We start from the raw sequence: 22,649 nt of genomic DNA on the forward strand, positions 1-22,649 counted from the left end.
ACAGGGCACAAGGCATGGGTGAGGGTCACTCTTGGGAAAGAGATCAGGATCACTAAGGAGACCATTGAGTGGGAGTGGAGCAGGTTACCTGGTGTGCTGTGCTCTGTTCTGGCATCTGCTGTCACTGTGTTGGTCACTTCTGTTGAAGTGGGCATCACTGCTATGGAGCTTAGTGGGGCTCTGCTGTTCATCTCCAGTTTGGTGGACATCTCTGTTAGGGAGGTCATTAGTTCAGTGGCAATGGACATGGCAATGGACATGACAAGCAGAGCTGGCGCACCAGTGTGTGAAGAGAGCATGAAGCTCTGTCCTGCTTTTCTGGTAGTCTTCCTGCAGTAAAATCTGATCTGGGAAGGAAGTTCAGGGACACTAAATAGAACAGTGAGTGACAGTGGGCAAGGTTACCTGCTGTGCTCTCCTCTACTGTGGTAGCCATTGTTGCTGTGGTGGTCATATCAGGTTGGGAGGTTATCCAGGGTAAGGTGGTCGATGGCACTGTGGTGGTCATCTCTGGTGAAGTGGACATCTCTTCTGTGGAGGTCATTAGTGGTTTGATGCTTGTCACCTCTAGGGTTGACATTGGCGCTGTGGTGGTGGTCTCTAGGAAGGATAGCTCTGCACTGGAGGCTGATGGCACCATGGTGGTCGTCTCCCCTGGAGGTGTCGCCTCCATTGTGCTGGCTATTAATGCTGATGTGGTTCTCTCTCCTGGGGATGTCACGTCCATTGTGCTGGCTATTAATGCTGATGTGGTTGCCTCCCCTGGGGATATCATCATCTCTGTGAGCACTGTTGATGCTGAAGTTGTTGTCTCTGTTGGAGATGTCATTGTTTCTGTGCGTAGTGTCTGTTCTGTGGATGTCACCTCCAGTGCTGAGTCTGCTGGCACTGCAGAGGGTGTTGGTATTGCATCAGCCTCCTCTGTGAACACGAAAGAAAACCACCCCACACATGAAAACTGTGCTTGTGCAATGGGTACAGCTCTGTGTTAGCTACAAGCCCAGCTCTTCAAGAAAGAAGTGAAATCAAGACAAATTACTCTGATGGCATACTCTGTCTTGACTGGGGTCAATGGATAGAATGGAGATGGGTAAAAGCCAGTTGAAAATTTTTCCTGCAAGTGGCATTTCTAGATGGTGACAGAAGGGTAAAGTACTGGCGTGCAAACAGATGGTACTTAAAGAGATTTAAAAAGTGCTGGTGTAGGTAGCGCTTTCTAGCATGGATTCAGCGCACCAGGCTCTTGCTCTCTGAAAAAATGTGGAAAACTGCAATATAGATATAAAACACCTAAACAAGCTGTTGTCATCAGCCATGTCTCGGTTCATGATCTTCTGTTGTTAATATAGGAGAAAATAAGATAAAAATTAACCACATTATCTTAAAAAATAATGGGAAAGTAGAATGAGTAACAAGGTGACAGACTACTCAAAATAGATGGATAGGGAAATGTAAAGGGAATAGATATTAATGGATATAAGCTTGAAGGAAAACTTGAAAAATATGGGAACAATGCAAAGTGAATTGTCACCTATGACAGATTGGGTTGTTACTTTGAAATTATAATGAGCCTATTAAGAGTTCACCTAACCCCATTCCTCCCTGATGAACTTTGCTTATTAGACATAACTTTGATTTTAATTTCTACGTGTTTCCTTATTGCCACTGCTGGGTGATTAGACAGCATAAATACTCTGCATATTGTAATGTATATCTGGTCCTTGGGGTTTAAAATTGCTTTACATTGGTGAGTAAGCAGTTTGTATGTCACCATAGTGAAAACACCTGAGTCCATGCTGGCTCTGCAGGGTCAGCAGAAAGAAAAGACAGGGTTGTTGGAACATCAGACTTTGCTTCCCAAGAACAGGCCTTTTCAAAGGCAGTGTGCCCCTCCACAGATAGAGAATTCTTCATAACAAAGGAGAAAGAAAGATATGACATATGTCTGGTATAGCTTTTAGTCTTGAATGAATGAAATGTTGTAGAGTAGGAGAAAGTACCCTCAAGCTGACACATACAGATCGAGTGCAATTTATAGCAAAAGTGCTTAGAAAAGAAAAACGTGACAGCACCTGAACAGACAACACCAGCGTCTTCATAGTGGGCACAGTTGTGTATCCTCCATCCAGAGTGATTGCACCGCAACAAGGACATCTCATTTCCATTGCACCTCACGTTGTCCAGCAGGATGCTGCCAGAGCCTTGCCCAAAGTATGCACTTCCCAGAGCTGCAATGGCCCTGCCACATCCCAGCTGCCTGCACACAACCTGGGCATTGGCAAGGTCCCAGAAATCATCACAAACTGTCCCCGACTGTCCTCTGTAATAGATCTCAACGCGGCCTTCACATCGGTGCCTTCCATTCACCAGCTGGACATAGGGTGCTTTGGGAGAGAGGGATTGAGCACAAAACAGTCAGAGAAACAATCTGGAGGTGACTGTAAGGAGTATCTGTTCTGTCCTCTTGTCCCATCATCCCTAGAAGGTGCCCAATATTAAGCACCCATGAGGACAGAGGTTTATTAACACCATTTTTCTTTCCACCTTCCAGATCTCAAAATTGGCTGCATTTATTTCATGAAAGATTTCTACAGTAAAGTCAGTCAGCAGACCAAGCAAAAGCTATTTAAGCAAAAAAGGAAATTCTTTGCTAATAAACAAATTACAGTAGGAAAACAAAGAAGAAAAAATTTCTGAATGAAAGCTAAGTAAAACTGTATGAAGAAAATAGCACAAAATTTTGTTCATTCTGTTAATTGGAAGGAAATACCATGTTTTAAGGACACATTTCATATTTATTTATTGCTTTTATTCATTTCTATCAAAAAAGTTTATGCTAAAGAACAAGGAGACATCCAGGCAGATGAATTGCAGTCCATAAGATATTGTGCCCTGCTGAAAGATGAGAAGCAGTGCACTACTTTGCTTAAAATGGTGACAGAATTAAGCCCAATGAATCCTTCAGAAAAACTAGGGAATTTTTGAGAAATAAATATTCATTCTGTATTTTCTCCATGGTGTAGATAATTTAACTAGAATTTCTCTTCTTCCTTTGGAACTTGAAGTAGAATTTTAAGGACTTGGGGTCCACACATCACAACCAAATCCTATTGATTTTAAGAGTGATTTTACTGGAAGAGTTCCTCCAAATATTCTACAGAATGGACAAAGATTTCAACATGATTATAAAGATTTCAGTAGGAATTCAGTGGCTTTATTTATTATAGCTAAGTAAAGTGTTATTAGATTTTTGAAATAAAAAAAAATCTATCATATGAACTTCTGATTACTGCATTCATTCAGGCAAAACACATCTGGTTTTCACTTTGAGTTATCTTGTTTAGACATTTTGGTGTGAGCAACATGAAAATTCTGATTCTAGAGGTCTATTTTTGATGAAGACATTTATTAAAGGCTTTATCACCAAGTGTAAGTGAGCAAATAAATGTAGTAACGTAAGATTTGCAGTATTTGCTCTTTGGAAATCAAAACATGCAAGCTGCACTTGTTATCCTTTGCTTTTCTGCCAAATACATATTTACCTTGTTATTAAACAATAAGTCATCCAAAGCAAAACAAATCTCAGGAATTAACAGCTCAAGGACTTCTTCACTGCATCTAATTCTTTGTTATTGGACTAGAAGTACAGTCAAGACGGTGACTAATCTTAATTTTGTCCTGATTTGTATGCATTTCAAAGGGAAAAGCTACAAAAGTGCCCCTTGACTTGTTTCTTCAAATAGCTCCTTGAACATGCACATTTTTGAACCCTGCTTGTGGGGGTTTTGAGAGGTGACATGGCAAACCTGGCAAAAAGTCGGTGCAGGATTAGGAAATTAAAGCTGACCTAAACCAGTTTTATTTGCTTTCATTCAAGGTCTGTCATCACTGTGAGAGCACAGCCATCAGCTGGGGATGCAATTAGATAGACTGAGTCCTGCCTCACACTTCAAAGGTATCAAAAAGACAAAAGCTTGTGAAAGGAGACGGGCAGAGAGAAGTGGAGCAGCGAAAGAGAGATAGATGGTTTATCAGCAGGCAAGCAGAGGAGGGATGAAGAAAATTGGATGACATGGATGATGGCAATACCAGTTCTCATCATGATGCTTCAAACACTCATTAGTAAAATCACCAGTAATTATTCTAAGGTATACATAGAATTATTTAGCTAAAAAAAGTCACCTAAGTCACTTAGGAGGTAGAAAATAAGCATGTAAGGAATAATTAAATGACCATAGAAAAGTTGAACTGAAAGCATTTCCTCTCTTTCATTACTTTCAGATGTCCATCATTTGTCTCCAGTATTAGGGTAAGGAAACTTCACTTCTTGTTATATTTTGTTAAATTGTACATGCAACCAAGAAGAACCAAATAGTACAATCAGTATTAAATACATAGCATATGTAAACACACTTATACTCTGGAGTAAGTATACAATACAAATAAATAGTATAAATAATTAATCCTGTCCATGATTCTTAGATCAGATTTCTGGAACTGGAAGAATAATTGGTTCATAACATACTCATAGATACAATTCTTAAAATGATACAAGGCACTGAGAAGGGAACGACCCTGTGGCAGCAAAATGAACTCCACTAAATGGTTCAAAACATTCTTACCATTCTCTCTGAAGATTAGTTCACAATTCTGTGCTATCTTTTTAATCTAATTCTCCTTTTTGTGTTTTTCCCAAACCCATATCAGTGTGAATCTAATTTCTGTTCGTGGAATCGACAGAAACTCCAAGCATTAAATTTTTTATGCTCCCTGGAACAAGTCTAAGTGTTTTACCTGTTTTGGCCTCCATAAGTGCTGGACCCAACAGGAGTAGCCATGTCAAAATCATGGTGGTACCCATCTCATCAAGTGTTGTTGATAGGAGGAACCTCACAATATATAGTCTCTATTTCTGAAGGGGAGTGGCTCTACAGGTTTCTTTCTCTACAGGAGAACAATGAAACAACCACAGTCCTCTGATCTGAAGCAAACATATGTTTGATTTGTTATTTAATATTTTGAAACTTCCTGGGATTTGCAAAAAGACAATATCTCAAGAGTAACATTTTCCATTGCCTGGAAGGAAATACTTATGCTGCCATAGGTTTCGCAATCATCTCATTGTACAAAAAAAAAAAAAAGATCTCCTTTCAATTCTGGCTGATGGATCTCAGTATTTTTCTTTCATGGGGAGATTCCTTAGCAAGTATCAGGTGGTAGTGAAATCTGGAAACTTAAATGGGCTTCTTCCAGTCAAATAGTAAAAAGAGACTTGGCAACTAGCATGGTAAGTCTCCCTGTGGAGTCATGAGTGTCCTAAAACTTCAACATACTTTAAATAAAATAAGATTGGAGCTGGTGGTCCTATTCAAGTACAGCTGGGGAGTCTCTGAAGAACCTTGCAGATGAAGTCAACACCTTCAGTCCCAGCATGAACCCATTCCTTTTTGGCACATTTAAGTTCAAGCCAAAACTCAAGTCAAAATGCAGTGAGAGACTGTTACTTTGGAGAAAAGTGTCAGAGAATCAAGGTCAGCTGATACTTTGTGCTGCAACACTGCAGAAAAATCAGCAAATTTTATGCAGGGTTAAGGAAATTACATTGCTTGCGACTTAATTTTATTCTAAAATTTCCTTTGATTCTTTGAACCAACAAATGAGGGGAAAAATATTCAGATTCCTATTAAGAAAATTTCTTAATATATTGCTTGTTTAATTTTGCATAGAGACAGTTACAGCTGTGTCATTCTTTGAAGAATGAATCCAAACCTTTTCCACAACATGAAATAATGCTTAATTCTTTTTCACCACTCTCTTGCCGGAGTGGTTACTTTCCTCTCCTGTGTTTTAACAATTTAACGACAAAAAGCCAAAGAGCATCCTTACACTGAAGAGCCAGAATATTGTTCTTCATTTCATTCCTACCTCTACAGCCATCACATCTTGGATGGAATTACCCTAAGTTAAAATTGCTGCCATATACAAAATTATTGCCTCCAGGGACGGTCATCAAGGATGAAGACTGAAATTCAAAGGAAAATGAGAATGGCCTAGAAGGCCTTTCCATAAAGGCCAAAATTATTGGAATGGAAGAAGGAAGTGTAAAATACAAGAGGCCAAAGATAAGGTTGGAAACCTTAAAAGTGAAGATTGAAAAGGGTAAATATGTTTCTTCTTTATCCAAACAACCACATTCGCACATGAATGAGGATATGTACACAACGCCTGGTATTCACTATTCATATTCTTCTGGTTTTGACACCTTGACAAGAAAAAAAACCAGTATATTTGACTGGCCAATCAAACAATCAGTGAAGCGAGAGTAAGTGATGGATGCAATTCTTCTCTAAACTCCAGTAATAACTGAAAGGGGTGAGGAGGAAGGGGAACACAAAAGGGATTCCCAGGTGGTTCAAGTGTAAAAAAACATCTTAAACTGTCCAGCTAAAAGAGCAATATTGATTAACTAACTTGTCACTACACTTGTCACTAATAAATTCTTAATTTAAAAAGTCTAGATATTTTTAGAGATCTTGATCACCAGACAACCTCTGCACATAGAAATAAATAAATAGCAAGTTCCAATTAATCTTAATTAATTGATGCAAATACCATACAGTACATTTTCACCCTTTCACTTGACTAGGTAAGCCTCTTGCAGTAACATATTTTTGTTCTCAAGTAGTTCTGGCAGCTTGAGATATTTCCCAGCACATCACTCTGTGAAAGAAGCTACACTGAGCTTTGAAAAAACTTTCTCTTCTACTGACTGTTGTGAGGACTCTTTGCAGACATACTGGTTTTTGTGAGGTCAAAATGAAAACCATTGAAAGAACAAAGAAGATTAATCCTCTTTCATTCGTGACTACAAGAGGGTGTCTGCGTTGCAATACGGGTATCCAGAGACTTCTGCTCAAAGGAATGACAGTCTGAATCCAGGGGTTACGATGCAGTGAGGCAGCTCAGCCTAATTTATTGAGTTCCTTGATGGCTTCTTGGGCTCTGTTGCCTGTGTAATGTGAAGCATGTCATTGCAAACTGATCTGCATTTGGTCAGTGGGGAGGATGCAAGTGGATCAGAACTGTCCACCACTGGATTTACCAGTAGATTTCCTTAACGGGGAGGGGGGACAGGAGATGGGAAGGAAGGTCTGTGGCAGAGAGATCATTCACCAGGCACATGTACTTTACAGCATGACCCTTTCCCCATCATCAAATCCAGTCCTAGCTGTGCTGAGCAGATCACTGGATTCCTGCGAGACTGGTCAATCTTTGAACTGCACAACAGGATTAGATAAAAGGCAGGTCACCCTCCTGGATTGCTCTGCCCTTCAAAGGTGGCTGTAGGCAAAAGGGAGAGAAGGACCTTTAGTCCTTGATCCTTCTGCGTGGGAAGCAAAACTCACTTACACTTTCTCTGTGCAGTGTCAGTCCCTACTTGTATGATCCCTTCCCCACAACATGGAGAGGTGAGGAGAGGCCTGTGTGAAATCATGAGGAGAAATCAGCTTGAAGGAAGAAATGGTACAGGCTGTAATGATGATTTCTGCCAGAGGTGCCCATATCCTCCTTGTCAGGTCAGGATGTCACCCTGGAGTACAGCTCACCTTCCTTGCGCGTCACTACTTTGACTCTGGCTCACCTCACACTTGGTACATTATGCTGTTCCAAATGAACTTACCTCTTTCACACCTGGCTGGAAAACAGGAAAGTCTGAAGAAGGGCATTTCTCAATCAACACCAATGACCTTTCCACCTGTATTAAGTAGTTTCTTCCAAAGAAATTCTTCCTTTTTTACTTTGTTTTCGCATGAGGATAGGAGACAGGTCACACTTCCTCATGGCAACTTATGTACATTCTCTCCCTCCCCTCCCTTACAAGTGTAGAAATACGTGAGAGCAGAGCAGGAATCATTGCTTGGAAAAGCCTCTTTGTCAGAAGCCACATTTTCCAACCTGATAAAGTGTTAGCCATGAGTTCAGACACAGAAGTGGTATGTTTGCAAGTACACAAAAAGAAAGTATGGCTCAAAAAAACCCATTTTATTTCCTCCTTTTATTACACATTTACATAACAGATTTGATTGCATCTATCCTCCAAATAAAATCTTATAAATGGCCTACATTTACTCAGAGAAACATCTACTTGGGGAGAAACATCTACTTGGGAAGAAACATAACCCCCAAAGTAAGGAATGTTCTACAGGAAGAATTCCTTATGTGCATTTTTGCTTATGGCTCATTACTGAGATTTTTTCTGCAAAGAAACATTTTTGTTGGACTATTTCCCAGAGTATCTTATGGTGCCACCCAGGTGTTTTAACTGCGTATCAACAAACTCCAAAAAAGTCAGTTTTTTCTCAAGTCACCTAAATCAGACAGACATTCAACCAAGAGTTCAACTGAGATTCCCTGAAATGTCCAGCTTATTTGAATGCTGGGGTGGAAGATTCAACCCTTCTTTATACCTTAGGTTTATTTGGACTATATTTTGAAATCAGACTGCTTTATAAGTTCAGTTCATGGCAACTGAATGTTGTAATGTTGATACAATACGTCCTTCAGAGAAGAAGATGGAGGGATAGTCAAGTAAGGGTTGCCCTTCACACTGATTGCAAAACCAAATAACGAGGCAGATGGCTGGTGAAAACGTCCTTCCTGCTGCATGCCTGGGTTGCATCTCACATTATCTGGTACGGGATGGGTTGGCGCAGTTTACGCTTCAGAAGAAATGCTCCCACTGTGAGAAGAGCAGCAGCTCCCAGCACCAGGGCGGTGACAGCCAGAGGGACAGAGGAGCTGGCAGCAGGCTCTGAGCTCGGAGAGTCCCCTTTGCCCTTGATGTCAAAGGCCAGATCTGTGCACAAAAGCGAAAGAGAGAGACTTACTTAGCTCTCCTGAGCTAGTTAATCTCAAAGGTAATTAGGCTGAGAGAACTCTATTTAAAATGCTGTAATCTGAGTCTGACCAGAAACCAAACAGTTCTACTGCACATTGGTTCACAAATTGCTCTGTGGCCAAACAAAATGAGTAAGAATTTTGTCAAGAAGTTAAAGAGCAACTGAGAGTCTGTAATGATTACCCTCAAAGACCACAAGATGCCATTTTCTGATCATGGAAACAGCAGATACAGGGCATTGGGAAGCAACATATAAAAGGGGACCTAGAGACTGTTTGTTAATAAATAAGAGACAAGCCAATCAGGCACAGATAACTTTGGAATATTAATATAGATCCAGCAGGAGATGAGTTATATCTCATCCCTCTGCCTGCAGAAATGAATCAATTGCTATTTGACATGTCCAGAGCAAATAATGAATCTAAACTATGATAGAAAGGAAATGGCTTGGAAACCTAATATAAATATTCTGTTAAAAATGGTAATCCCACATAAGAATTATAGCAGAATTGCAAATAAACCAGCAAGGGTGTATTTCAGAGCTGTGTTTCATGTCTGAGCTGCAAAGATAACACACAGTAACTCACAGAGTCTTATGTCATTTAAGATATTTAAACTTACCAGTGTTCCTGTCCTCAGCATGAGCTTCCCGAAGCTTCACAGGTCCAATCACAACATTCACCCGTTTCTGGAAAGAACCTGAATTCCTCTTTAACCTGGTAACACAGCCCTGATAGCAGCGGGAGGAGTAGTCGCCATACCTGCACACCACCAGCTCACACTGCAGGTAAACTGATGGGTATTGCTTAGCAAAGGAAAACGCCTTAAATGAAAACCGAGCAACGCTGCTGCGTGGGGAGTAGTAGGAAGAGTAGGTAGGGTCCTTAACACACCTGGAGAGATGTAAAACCAACAGATTAGCTACTAATTATTAGCTTCTCTTGAACAGAAGCACTGTTCCATTATCTCTCTGTAGTTCATTTCAGAATTAAATATAAAATTATAAATATAAAGGATAAAGAAAAGCATGGGCTTTTAGCAAGAAGAGAGATTATTAAATATACACAGCACAGAAATTTCATATCTCAATGAAGTTTGTGTAAATGTATAGCTGAAAAATGACTAGTGGTTCTGCTGGTTTCTGTATTTCATGTGGGAACCTCTTTTGCATTTGCAAATGGGATTGTCTGTGTGTAAAGAGGCCCTTGAAAGTTGTTGAAGAAAGTGTCCTTTTCTACTCTGGAAGCACAAAACTAATTCTAATACACTTTTTTCTCTTTTTTTTTTTTTAATAAATATGCTCATTAGTCCTTCAATGTGCCTTGGTATAAAATTAGGCAATATGTTTTAGGTTTCTAGAATAACATGAAAAGACTAAGGAATTTCTTTTGGTTTTGACTGGGCAGTTTTGTATTCTAGTTATGATGCTGTAAAACTCTGACTGTGATGCATGGAAATGTAGAGCCATTGGCATCCCTGCATTTCATGCATGTATTTCAGAAACAAAACCAGACTCCAATTTCTGCACTTGAAAAGAAATCTCAGTGCAGATCCCTGAGCAAAATGTCAGTGTTTGACTGCAATTTTTGAACGGCATTACTTTGTCATACTGTATTTTATTCAGGCTTTGCCAAAAGGTTGTGGTTAGAAGTATCTTTGTACAGAGATTTGTAGCCAATGTACGCTGGCTCTAAGTCACCTCTTTCACAAATTAAGCTCTTTTAGAACTAACCATAGAGATAATTCTAAAGTAATTCTTTTGACATTTCTTACCCCCTTCTGATCAATTCATAGCTCATTTTCCTGAAATCACTCGGATCCGGTGATGCCACGCACGTGTCCACAAACACTATCAGATTTTGGTCAGAGCTGTGAAGAGAAGCTTGGAGGAACAAATTCTGATTCACGTCAACATAGTATGGAAAGTCCTGCACTGGCCACAGGAAAGATGAGGAATTGTAGAGTGCCAGGTTCACGTCGTATCTGCCATATTGGGTTTCATTGACATCAGCAATGTCATTGGTAGTGTACACTACTTGCACCCAGGTGTTCTGGATCATTTTGCAGTTGACATGCAGGTGAAGGTCTTTTTGCCTCTTGATGGTGTCAGCAGAAGCAGGCACTTTTATCACATTGGAGTAGGTGATTGTTTCATTGTCGCCCTATTTGACACATTCAATGAGTATAAAATTACCACATGTGTTCATGTACAGTGTGTGTACCATGTGTGTACTATGAGTTTCTGTATGTGCCAGGCCCTAGTATTAGTCAGAAAGAACATGTCATACTCCAAGATACCTCAGCATCCACATGGGATCACTCATTAAACTCTCCCCTGTACTATTGTTCCCTGAAAATCACTCTGAAATAGATACAGGGATTTCCATAACCCTGGGAAGGATAAGCAGGAATATTTAACAAACTTATCCTCCAGAAATACAGGATTCTTTTCTGTGTTTGGAATACCTGTGGCCTATGACACCCTTTGCAATTCAAGACAATTTCCTAAATGTCTATTAAATTTCCATGCCCAGAGGTCTCCCAGATGTGTTGACACCAACCTGTCTTTGTGTACCACAGCCACGGTATGGAATGTTGAATATGACCACAGTTGATGTAATTGCTGGTCTACAGCTGGGGTCAGCCAAGCTGATGTTCCTCACTGAGTAGCCCTGTGACTGGAGATAGAGTCTGTCTACAACTGCACGCATGTAGGTTGGGAGGCATTCAAGGGCTAGGGAAGAAAACATGAATTATTAGTGATCCCAGGCACTCAGTAAGACTTGCATATTGCAACTTCAGCAAAAGCAATCATTGCTACCTTTTAGAGATAAGCCAAACCACGTATTTTTACACTTTAGACTTAGATATGAGTAAGCAATGATCTCTGACAAACGTCAGCTGAACTTCAGTTACTCTTCTGGCAAAAATATGGAGCTTACAATTCTTTTTTGCTGATACCTTGTGCCTGAATAACCACTGACACAAGAAAGCTAAGAAGTGGGAGTTTTTTCTCCAATAAGAATCCAAAATATGTAGTAGAAGGTGTGGAGCTAAAATTTCAGACTGGCTTGAAGAAACAAAGCTTTTCTGAGAGGCGATCCTGAAACCACCCCTATGATGGTTCACTGAGTCCATGACAAGAGAAGCAAAGATTCCAGGGAGAGTTTGGCCTTTGGTGGTCTGAGATGTCTGATGACAGGGACCTACTGGCAACACACAGCCTCTTGAAAGGCAGTTAAAAAGACAAGAGAGCCAAATATTTGTGCTGGGGGGTTGTGAGTGTGTGTTAGATACACTTTACTCTTGGGACTGCAGGACAGTACTGGTACAGGTCACACAGAGAAGTAGTTTTCAATATTTCATCCTTTGAATGTCTCTAGAGATACAGTTAGTCAATCTCTGCAATAGCTCTGCTTTGAATAGTTGGATGAAGAAACCTCCAGAAGTCCTTTCTAACCAATGTTTCTATGACTCTATGAAAATTTGTCCAGAAAGGAACAAAATTATATATGAATTATGGTGGGATACAAAGAAATATTAATTTAGAAAACATCATAGGAAACATTTAAGGCAATTAAATTGATACCTGAAGATTTTTTAAGAAGAAAACGTGATTATTGTCCAAAAGTGACTGGTCATTCAGTTACAAAATTCAAGTAGGAAATGTCATCTCTGTGGGATTTCTTCAACCAAAATAACCCATACTTATTTGGTAAATAAAGTCAGTGTATAAAAGCTTGGCAGAAAAGGAAATATTACAAACAGAATGGAATTACAAATAGAATGGAAACTTACTGGTGTTATCATCTGCTAGAAAAGACTGATACTGAGCCTGAAACCTTGCACTGGAATATCTGGAGTCACTGTAAAACTTGACAGTCATGAAGTTGGAGGATGACATGTATGTGAATTCAGAACCAGAACAAATTCTTCCAAGTAGAGGAGAAGTATTGGGTGGCCCATCATAGATCTCAATATAGTCATATAGGCAGCTACCTAGCAACCTGAGGAAGAAATGTGAGTATATAATGAAATGGATTTGGGAAACTGCTTTTTAAATGATGAACAATCAAAAGAATAAGATTCTGCATTCACAAAATTCCCATGTATATGTATATTCCCTCTTGACTTAAAGGATGGGAAATGTGCCCAGCAACTGTGGATGCACTTGAGATTTGGAACCTGTTTACTGCCCAGCAGAAAGTGGTTCACTTACTGAATACGTTCAAATGTGATCTTAATTTGGAAATTATTTGCTACTTGTATTTCCCACAAACAATCTGCTTTTGCTGAATAATTCAGAGGATAAGGACTCTCAAATGTTCCAGAGGGAGTCAGAAGGAGGCTACCACAAACAAATCTTTCTCCTGAAAAGAAAAAAAGAAAATACAGAGAATGTAGATATGATTCACTTACAAGTAATTCTGATTAAAAAAAATAAATGCATTGTATAGAACCAACCCAAAACAAGAGGTGGTTAAATCTCAAAAGAAACTGAATGGTTATGCTCTTCTCAGTTAGAATACAGGAGTGATGATTACATCAGAGAATTCTGACTGACCATTGCAGTTAAGCTTCAGTCAGACATTAGTCAGGGGCAGTCATATCATGGCCCAAATACCATGAAATTAAAAAGGAAGCAAATCTCCCACAGAACCAACAGACTTTGGAATCCACACCTAGTAACAGAATCACTCAAACAGAGGACTTCAGAGTGTAGGATTTAAACACAACCAATAAGGATTCTTTGCCAAAGCAATACAATGTACAAATGTTACAATTCAAACCTATTAAACAGCAACTAATACACCATAAAAGTAACACATTGGAGAAATGGGAAAAAAAGCACACAAACCTGTAGCAGCCTTGGTCCGGGGGAAGAGTGGTTGACACATGTTTGTGTCATTTATAGTGGAAAAGGAGAAAGAAACACATAAAAAAGTCCCTGGAGAAAGGAGTATGGGCAAAGGAGAGCATGGGAGTCTGAGCAAAAGGCCTTGGCCGAAATACCATAAAATCAGAGGAGAAAAAAAAGAAAGTCTCCCACACAATCAACATATTCTCAAATCCATTCCCAGCAATGGAATCACTCCAACAGAGAAGTCCAGATTGTAAGATTTAAAAAGAAACACAATCAAATTTTTCCCAAAGAATCCCACTATGCAAATTATACAACTCACACCTATAAAATAGTCACTAATACACCATAAAAGTAACACACTGGAGAAACGAAAACAAGGCACCCAAACCTGGAGTAGTGGTTGGCCAAGGGGAAGGGGTGGTTGTGTTTATGGCATCTGGAATGGAAGAAGAGAAAGAATCACATGAAGTCTCTGTGGATGAAGGAGCATGGCCAGGTTTTCTCCCAGTGCTGGCAATGTTGCTGCCACCTTGTCCCATGAGCAATGGAGAGCTTAGGGACCGGAGCAGGGTGGTCTTGTTTGGTGGGAACATTCAAAACCACATTGAACATGTCTCCAGCACACAGCTCACTGTGGCCAACAAGGGCCAATTTCTTAGAGAGTGCATCTGGTTGGGAAGGAAAAGCCAAGGTACCTGAGCACACAACACTGGCATCTTCACTATGGCCACAGTTGTGGACACCCCAGCCAGGGTGGCTGCACTGGAAGAGGGAGGACTCCCAGCCTGTACAGTTCACATCATCCAGGTAGATCATGCCACTGCCTTGGCCAAAGTAGGCATTTGATGGTGCAGAAACAGCAAAGCCACATCCCAGCTGCCTGCACACGACCTGGGCATCGTGCAGGTCCCAGCCGTCGTCACAGACGGTGCCACGGCCCCTGTAGTCGACAATCTCTACGCGACCCTCGCACCGGTTCATGCCGTTCACCAGCGTGACGTAGGCACCTTGGGAAGGGGGAGAAATGGAAGACTGAGGAAGAGCCTCCAGCACAGAGACGCCTTCTCTTGCCAGGGCCTTGGCAACGCTCTGCAAGTTCCTTGACTGCCACTGTCGACTTCATTAGGCTGCGCTTTTCCAGGACTCTGCTCTCCCATGCAGAAGACCAAACCCCAACCTCTGACTCACTTATTGATTCCAAAATAGCAGTGGCCAGAAAAATGTGGAGAAGTTCACACTCACCTGGAGGAACGGTGCTTGGGTCCATGGTTGTGGTTTCTGCAGGAGAGGAAAAGAAAAAAAGAAAGAAGTGAGAGCCTGATGGACAAAGGAGCATGGCCAGGTTTTCTCCCACGCCTGGATATGCTGGAGACACCCTGTCACATAGGCAATGGAGAGCTTGGGGGTCTGAGTAAAAGACCTCGGCCCAAATACCATAAAATCAGAGGAGAAAAAAAAGAAAATGTTCCACACAATCAACGTATTCTCGAATCCATCCCTAGCAATGGAATCACCCCAGCAAAGATGTCCAGAGTGTAGGATTTAAACAGAATCAAAAATGATTTTTTCCAAAAGACTCCCACTATGCAAATTATACAACTCACACCTATGAAACAGCCACTAATACACCATAAAAGTAACACACTGGAGAAATGAAAACAAGGCACACAAACCTGGAGTAGTGGTTGGCCAAGGGGAAGGGGTGGTTGTGTTTATGGCATCTGGAATGGAAGAAGAGAAAGAAACACATGAAGTCTCTGTGGATGAAGGAGCATGGCCAGGTTTTCTCCCAGTGCTGACAATGTTGCTGCCACCCTGTCCCATGAGCGATGGAGAGCTTAGGGACCGGAGCAGGGTGGTTTGTTTGGTGGGAACATTCAAAACCACATTGAACATGTCTCCAGCACACAGCTCACTGTGGCCAACAAGGGCCAATTTCTTAGAGAGTGCATCTGGTTGGGAAGGAAAAGCCAAGGTACCTGAGCACACAACACTGGCATCTTCACTATGGCCACAGTTGTGGACACCCCAGCCAGGGTGGCTGCACTGGAAGAGGGAGGACTCCCAGCCTGCACAGTTCACATCGTCCAGGTAGATCATGCCACTGCCTTGGCCAAAGTAGGCATTTGATGGTGCAGAAACAGCAAAGCCACATCCCAGCTGCCTGCACACGACCTGGGCATCGTGCAGGTCCCAGCCGTCGTCACAGACGGTGCCACGGCCCCTGTAGTCGACAATCTCTACGCGACCCTCGCACCGGTTCATGCCGTTCACCAGCGTGACGTAGGCACCTTGGGAAGAGGGAGAAATGGAAGACTGAGGAAGAGACTCTAGAACAGAGACGCCTTCTCTTGCCAGGGTCTTGGCAACGCTCTGCAAGTTCCTTGACTGCTACCGTTGACTTCATTAGGCTGCGCTTTTCCAGGACTCTGCTCTCCCATGCAGAAGACCAAACCCCAACCTCTGACTCACTTATTGATTCCAAAATAGCAGTGGCCAGAAAAATGTGGAGAAGTTCACACTCACCTGGAGGAACGGTGCTTGGGTCCATGGTTGTGGTTTCTGCAGGAGAGGAAAAGAAAAAAAGAAAGAAGTGAGAGCCTGATGGACAAAGGAGCATGGCCAGGTTTTCTCCCACGCCTGGATATGCTGGAGACACTCTGTCACATAGGCAATGGAGAGCTTGGGGGTCTGAGTAAAAGACCTCGGCCCAAATACCATAAAATCAGAGGAGAAAAAAAAGAAAATGTTCCACACAATCAACGTATTCTCGAATCCATCCCTAGCAATGGAATCACTCCAACAGAGAAGTCCAGAATGTAAGATTTAAAAAGAATCACAATCAAATTTTTCCCAAAGAATCCCACTATGCAAATTATACAACTCACACCTACAAAATAGTCACTAATACACCGTAAAAGTAACACACTGGAGAAACGAAAACAAGGCACCCAAACCTGGAGTAGTGGTTGGCCATGGGGAAGGGGTGGTCGTGCTTATGGCAGCTGGAATGGAAGAAGAGAAAGAATCATATGAAGTCTCTGTGGATGAAGGAGCATGGCCAGGTTTTCTCCCAGTGCTGGCAATATTGGTGCCACCCTGTCCCATGAGCGATGGAGAGCTTAGGGACCGGAGCAGGGTGGTTTGTTTGGTGGGAACGTTCAAAACCACATTGAACATGTCTCCAGCACACAGCTCACTGTGGCCAACAAGGGCCAATTTCTTAGAGAGTGCATCTGGTTGGGAAGGAAAAGCCAAGGTACCTGAGCACACAACACTGGCATCTTCACTATGGCCACAGTTGTGGACACCCCAGCCAGGGTGGCTGCACTGGAAGAGGGAGGACTCCCAGCCTGTACAGTTCACATCATCCAGGTAGATCATGCCACTGCCTTGGCCAAAGTAGGCATTTGATGGTGCAGAAACAGCAAAGCCACATCCCAGCTGCCTGCACACGACCTGGGCATCGTGCAGGTCCCAGCCGTCGTCACAGACGGTGCCACGGCCCCTGTAGTCGACAATCTCTACGCGACCCTCGCACCGGTTCATGCCGTTCACCAGCGTGACGTAGGCACCTTGGGAAGGGGGAGAAATGGAAGACTGAGGAAGAGCCTCCAGCACAGAGACGCCTTCTCTTGCCAGGGCCTTGGCAACGCTCTGCAAGTTCCTTGACTGCCACTGTCGACTTCATTAGGCTGCGCTTTTCCAGGACTCTGCTCTCCCATGCAGAAGACCAAACCCCAACCTCTGACTCACTTATTGATTCCAAAATAGCAGTGGCCAGAAAAATGTGGAGAAGTTCACACTCACCTGGAGGAACGGTGCTTGGGTCCATGGTTGTGGTTTCTGCAGGAGAGGAAAAGAAAAAAAGAAAGAAGTGAGAGCCTGATGGACAAAGGAGCATGGCCAGGTTTTCTCCCACGCCTGGATATGCTGGAGACACCCTGTCACATAGGCAATGGAGAGCTTGGGGGTCTGAACAAGAGGCCTTGGCCCAAATACTATAAAATCAGAGGAGAAAAAAAAGAAAATTTCCCACACAATCAACATATTCTCAAATCCACCCCCAGCAATGGAATCACCCCAGCAAAGAATTCCAGAGTGTAGGATTTAAACAGAACTCAGAAGGATTTTTTCCCAAAGAATCCCACTATGCAAATTATACAACTCACACCTATAAAATAGCCACTAATACACCATAAAAGTAACGCACTGGAGAAACGAAAACAAGGCACCCAAACCTGGAGTAGTGGTTGGCCATGGGGAAGGGGTGGTCGTGCTTATGGCAGCTGGAATGGAAGAAGAGAAAGAAACACATGAAGTCTCTGTGGATGAAGGAGCATGGCCAGGTTTTCTCCCGGTGCTGGCAATGTTGCTGCCACCTTGTCCCATGAGCGATGGAGAGCTTAGGGACCGGAGCAGGGTGGTCTTGTTTGGTGGGAACGTTCAAAATCACATTGAACATGTCTCCAGCACACAGCTCACTGTGGCCAACAAGGGCCAATTTCTTAGAGAGTGTATCTGGTTGGGAAGGAAAAGCCAAGGTACCTGAGCACACAACACTGGCATCTTCACTATGGCCACAGTTGTGGACACCCCAGCCAGGGTGGCTGCACTGGAAGAGGGAGGACTCCCAGCCTGCACAGTTCACATCATCCAGGTAGATCATGCCACTGCCTTGGCCAAAGTAGGCATTTGATGGTGCAGAAACAGCAAAGCCACATCCCAGCTGCCTGCACACGACCTGGGCATCGTGCAGGTCCCAGCCGTCGTCACAGACGGTGCCACGGCCCCTGTAGTCGACAATCTCTACGCGACCCTCGCACCGGTTCATGCCGTTCACCAGCGTGACGTAGGCACCTTGGGAAGGGGGAGAAATGGAAGACTGAGGAAGAGCCTCTAGCACAGACACACCTTCTCTTGCCAGGGCCTTGGCAATTCTCTCTGGTTTCCTTGACTGCCACTGTTGACTTCATTAGGCTGCGCTTTTCCAGGACTCTGCTCTCCCATGCAGAAGACCAAACGCCAACCTCTAACTCACTTATTGATTCCAAAATAGCAGTGGCCAGAAAAATGTGGAGAAGTTCACACTCACCTGTAGGAACAGTGCCTGCGTCCGTGGTTGTGGTTTCTGCAGGAGAGGAAAAGAAAGGAACAAGTGAGGGCCTAATGGATGAAGGAGCATGGCCAGGTTTTCTCCCAGGGCTGGAGATGGTAGTGACACTCTGTCACATGGGCAATGGAGAGCTTGGGGGTCTGAGCAAAAGGCCTTGGCCGAAATACCATAAAATCAGAGGAGAAGAAAAAGAAAATCTCCCACAATCAACATATTCTCAAATCCATTCCTAGCAATGGAATCACTCCAACAGAAAATCCAGAGTGTAGGATTTAAACAGAACTCAGAAGGATTTTTTCCCACAGAATTCCATTATGCAAAATGTACAACTCACACCTACAAAATAGCCACTAATACACCATAAAAGTAAAACCCTGGAGCAACGAAAACAAGGCAGACAAACCTGGAGTAGTGGTTGGCCAAGTGGTGCTCATGGTTATGACATCTGGAATTGAAGAAGAGAAAGAAACACATGAATTCTCTGTGGATGAAGGAGCATGGCCAGGTTTTCTCCCAGTTCTGGGGATGTTGGTGTCACCCTGTCACGTGGGCAATGGAGAGCTTGGGGGTCTGAACAAAAAGTGTGCCCAAATAACATAAAATCAGAAGAAAAAAAAAGGAAATCTCCCACTCAATCAACATATTCTCAAATTGTCATCACAGATCATGCTCTGGCCCCTGCAGTGGAAAATCTCTACACAGCCCCATACACCATGCCCTTCACCAGCCTCATGGAGGCACCTTGGGAAGGGGAAGGAAGTGAAAAATTGGGATAAGCCTCTAATATAGGGACACTGTCTCTTGCCGTGGCCTTTGCAATGCTCTGAGAGTTCCGTGACTCCCACCATCGGCGTCATTAGGCTGTGCTCTTCCCGTGTTCTGCTCTCCCATGCAGAAGATCAAATTCCAACCTCTGAACTGTATTCTGGATCCAAAAAAGTAGTGACCGGAAAAATGAGGAGAAATTCAAACGCACCTCCTTGAGTGTTGCACAAGTAACCCGTTGTGGTTGTGGGTAAGGTTGTGGTTTCTGCAGGAAAGGAAGAGAAAGGAGGAAGTGAGATCATTGAGAATGAAGGAGCATGGCCAAGTTTTCTCCCAGTGCTGTAAATGTTGGTGGCACCCCCTCATATGGAGAGCTTGGAGGTCTGTGAGAAAGGTCTTGGCCCAAATTCCGTAAAATCAGAGAAGAAACAAAAGAACATCTCACATAATTTACATATTCTGAAATCCATCCCCAGCAACGGAATCACTCAAACAGAGAAGACCAGAGCGTAGGATTTAAAGAGAACCGAGAAGGATTTTTTGGAAAAAGTGTTTCAATATGCAAATAATACAGCTCACACCTACAAAATAGTAAGTAATAAACCTCCAAAGTACTGCCTCAGAGGAATAGAAAAAAACACACAAACCTGGTGTGGTTGTTGGAGGGGGAGTGGTGGTGGTCCTGATTCTGGCATCTGTAAGGGAGGAAGAGAAGCAAGTGAGGCTCTTGTGAATGAAGGAGCATGGGCAGGTTTCTCCCCAGTGCTGAGGGTGTTGTTCCCAGCCTGTCACATGGGCAGTGCTGGTGGTCTTGCCTGGTGGGACCCATTGGAAACATAGTCCTGAACACTTATTCACCACATGTTCTCTGTGGTGCTAGTAAGGAAAACCAGAATTTTTGGATACATCTCGAGAACATTTTCTTTTCAGTCAGATGCGTCCTAATTTTTTTCTGTGCTCTGAGATGTTCTGTATGTCCCATCACTGGAAACATTCAAAGCCAGGTTGGACATGTCTCTGAACATCCCCTGTTTGAAGTTGTCACTGCTTATTTTTGGATGTTTGGATTGCATGATTTTTAAAGCTCCCTTCCAACCCAAGTCATTCCATAATTCTATGATTCTCAGAATCTACTGTTTTGGGGTTCTTGTAGCTGGCTGCTTTCAGTGACTTAATTTTCAATACATATGATAAACAAATTCAGCTGAGGTATGTTTTCCCTGGATAGCTGCATATTTAGGGATGCATGGCAAAGCTGTGTTGTAATGTGTCTGGGAAATAAGAAGCAACTAGTAATGTTGTATTCCACAAAGGCTTGAAAGGCCCACAAATTTATCTTTTCAATTAATAAAATGCTGTAAGCAGAGGTAAACAAGGGCAAATCTGCCATTTAGCAAACCTGTATTTCATACATGCATGTTTGGATTAATGCTTGTTCAGACTAAAGAGAATAGTTTGGATTTTTGACTAATATTTGAATTTTCAGTAGCAATTCTTTGTATTATATACACTATTCTTAGTGTGTTTGCTAGGATTGGACAGAAAGTGGTGGGAGTTCAATAAACCAAACATTGCACTCTGTCAACCTAATAAAAAGAAACTCAAAGTTTATAGAAAGATGTGGCTGGGTGTGGGAAACACAGAATATTTGTGGAACTTCCTTAAACCCATGCTTCTAATTTGAAATACTCACAGTAATTTTAGTTATTGAACATGTTTATCTGCAGTTGTGGTTTTGTTCTGTAAACTTAAATATGTAGTAAAAAAAATTACAAAATAACTTGCATTTTATGTCTAATAGGCAAAATGTATTCAAGATTTGCATGTAAAAATAAATCAGTAATGTGCTCAGTCATGGTCCATGATCTGACACAGCATTTTAGAAGTGTTGTGTAATTCTCAAGCCTTTTTTATCTTGAGTAGCACACACAAAGTACTTGGTAATTCCCACACATTCAAAAAGTGACTTTATACAGTGAGACAGATATCAGAGGTTAATGTAAATGACCAGCAAACAACAATCACTATATAAACTCCTCCTTCATGTCTAGGTTGGGTGAGGTAATCTATATGGGGCTGCATTATTACAATACATATTCTTGTAGTAAGAAACTATTTTGGAAAGGCAGAGTAACACTCATATATAGTGGTTCATGCATTCTTCAAAATTGATTTAAAACGAACAATCCCAGTGGTCTCCCTAATCCTTCCCAAATTAAGTGACTTTCTTTAAGAAGTGATGTGCAAAGCCATGGGTTTGAGTCACACTGTAATGTTTATAAAACATCTGGCTTATTCAAATCATCCCTCATCTGAATAATACTCAGTAATTCCTTGTGGATGTGAGTTGGGCTGATTACAAAAAAATTGGCTTCTCTGTTCTATGATTTCATTGTATTAAATGTCTCTTATTCTGATTTCCTTGGGTTAGTTTCTTCCTCTATTTTCTGTTTTTATAATTCAAGCATTTTTAACGGTTTTTATGAAAGCAGTGAGCAAAATTAGCAACACACACTGTATCACCAATATTCCCAAGGATACAATGAATGTTGTTTTCTTATGCATAGCTGCAAAGAACAGTGAGCAGACAGGTGCTCAGATTAGGAGAAATTCCTAGAAGGAGCATAACATAGTGCACACATCCAGGACCTCCTGACACCATACAGGATAGCAACTGTGTTTTTATAGTCTACTTCCATTATATTATATAAAGCTAATAAGTATTTGGTAGTTCCATGTGCGTTTGCAAGCTTGAATTTGAAGCATTTTAAAACAAACAATACATTGCAGCCAAAGAAACCATATTCCTTCTTAATTCAATACTGTAAACCACAGCTATATAGGAACAAAGTCTTTCAGTGGTATTTTCATGGTAGTATTCTTTTTTAAATTTGGCTTAAACTATGCTGCAAGACACTATTGCAAAACAGTTAGAGCAATAATATTTCATCACACTAAATTCACTTCAAGACAAATAATACTTATACTGACTGATTTGTAGTTTT

The 22,649-nt window shown here is 42.0% G+C and overlaps 1 protein-coding gene across 1 annotated transcript in view; it reads right to left on the minus strand.

Annotated features, from left to right (window-relative positions):
• The window catches only part of DMBT1 (deleted in malignant brain tumors 1), a 101,075-nt gene that overhangs the window by 60,392 nt on the left and 18,034 nt on the right, over positions 1-22,649 (minus strand). Inside the window, exons 11-20 of the mRNA XM_071564067.1 lie at positions 18,859-18,894; positions 18,312-18,623; positions 18,014-18,052; positions 17,027-17,368; positions 16,721-16,768; positions 15,743-16,093; positions 14,459-14,824; positions 2,073-2,402; positions 406-921; positions 89-271 (exon numbers count right to left, since the gene is read on the minus strand). Coding sequence (XP_071420168.1) covers positions 89-271; positions 406-921; positions 2,073-2,402; positions 14,459-14,824; positions 15,743-16,093; positions 16,721-16,768; positions 17,027-17,368; positions 18,014-18,052; positions 18,312-18,623; positions 18,859-18,894 — 2,523 coding nt within the window. The remainder of the gene's footprint in view (positions 1-88; positions 272-405; positions 922-2,072; positions 2,403-14,458; positions 14,825-15,742; positions 16,094-16,720; positions 16,769-17,026; positions 17,369-18,013; positions 18,053-18,311; positions 18,624-18,858; positions 18,895-22,649) is intronic.

The sequence above is a fragment of the Pithys albifrons genome, chromosome 9 (genome assembly GCF_047495875.1).
Source record: "Pithys albifrons albifrons isolate INPA30051 chromosome 9, PitAlb_v1, whole genome shotgun sequence".
Lineage (NCBI taxonomy): Eukaryota > Metazoa > Chordata > Aves > Passeriformes > Thamnophilidae > Pithys > Pithys albifrons.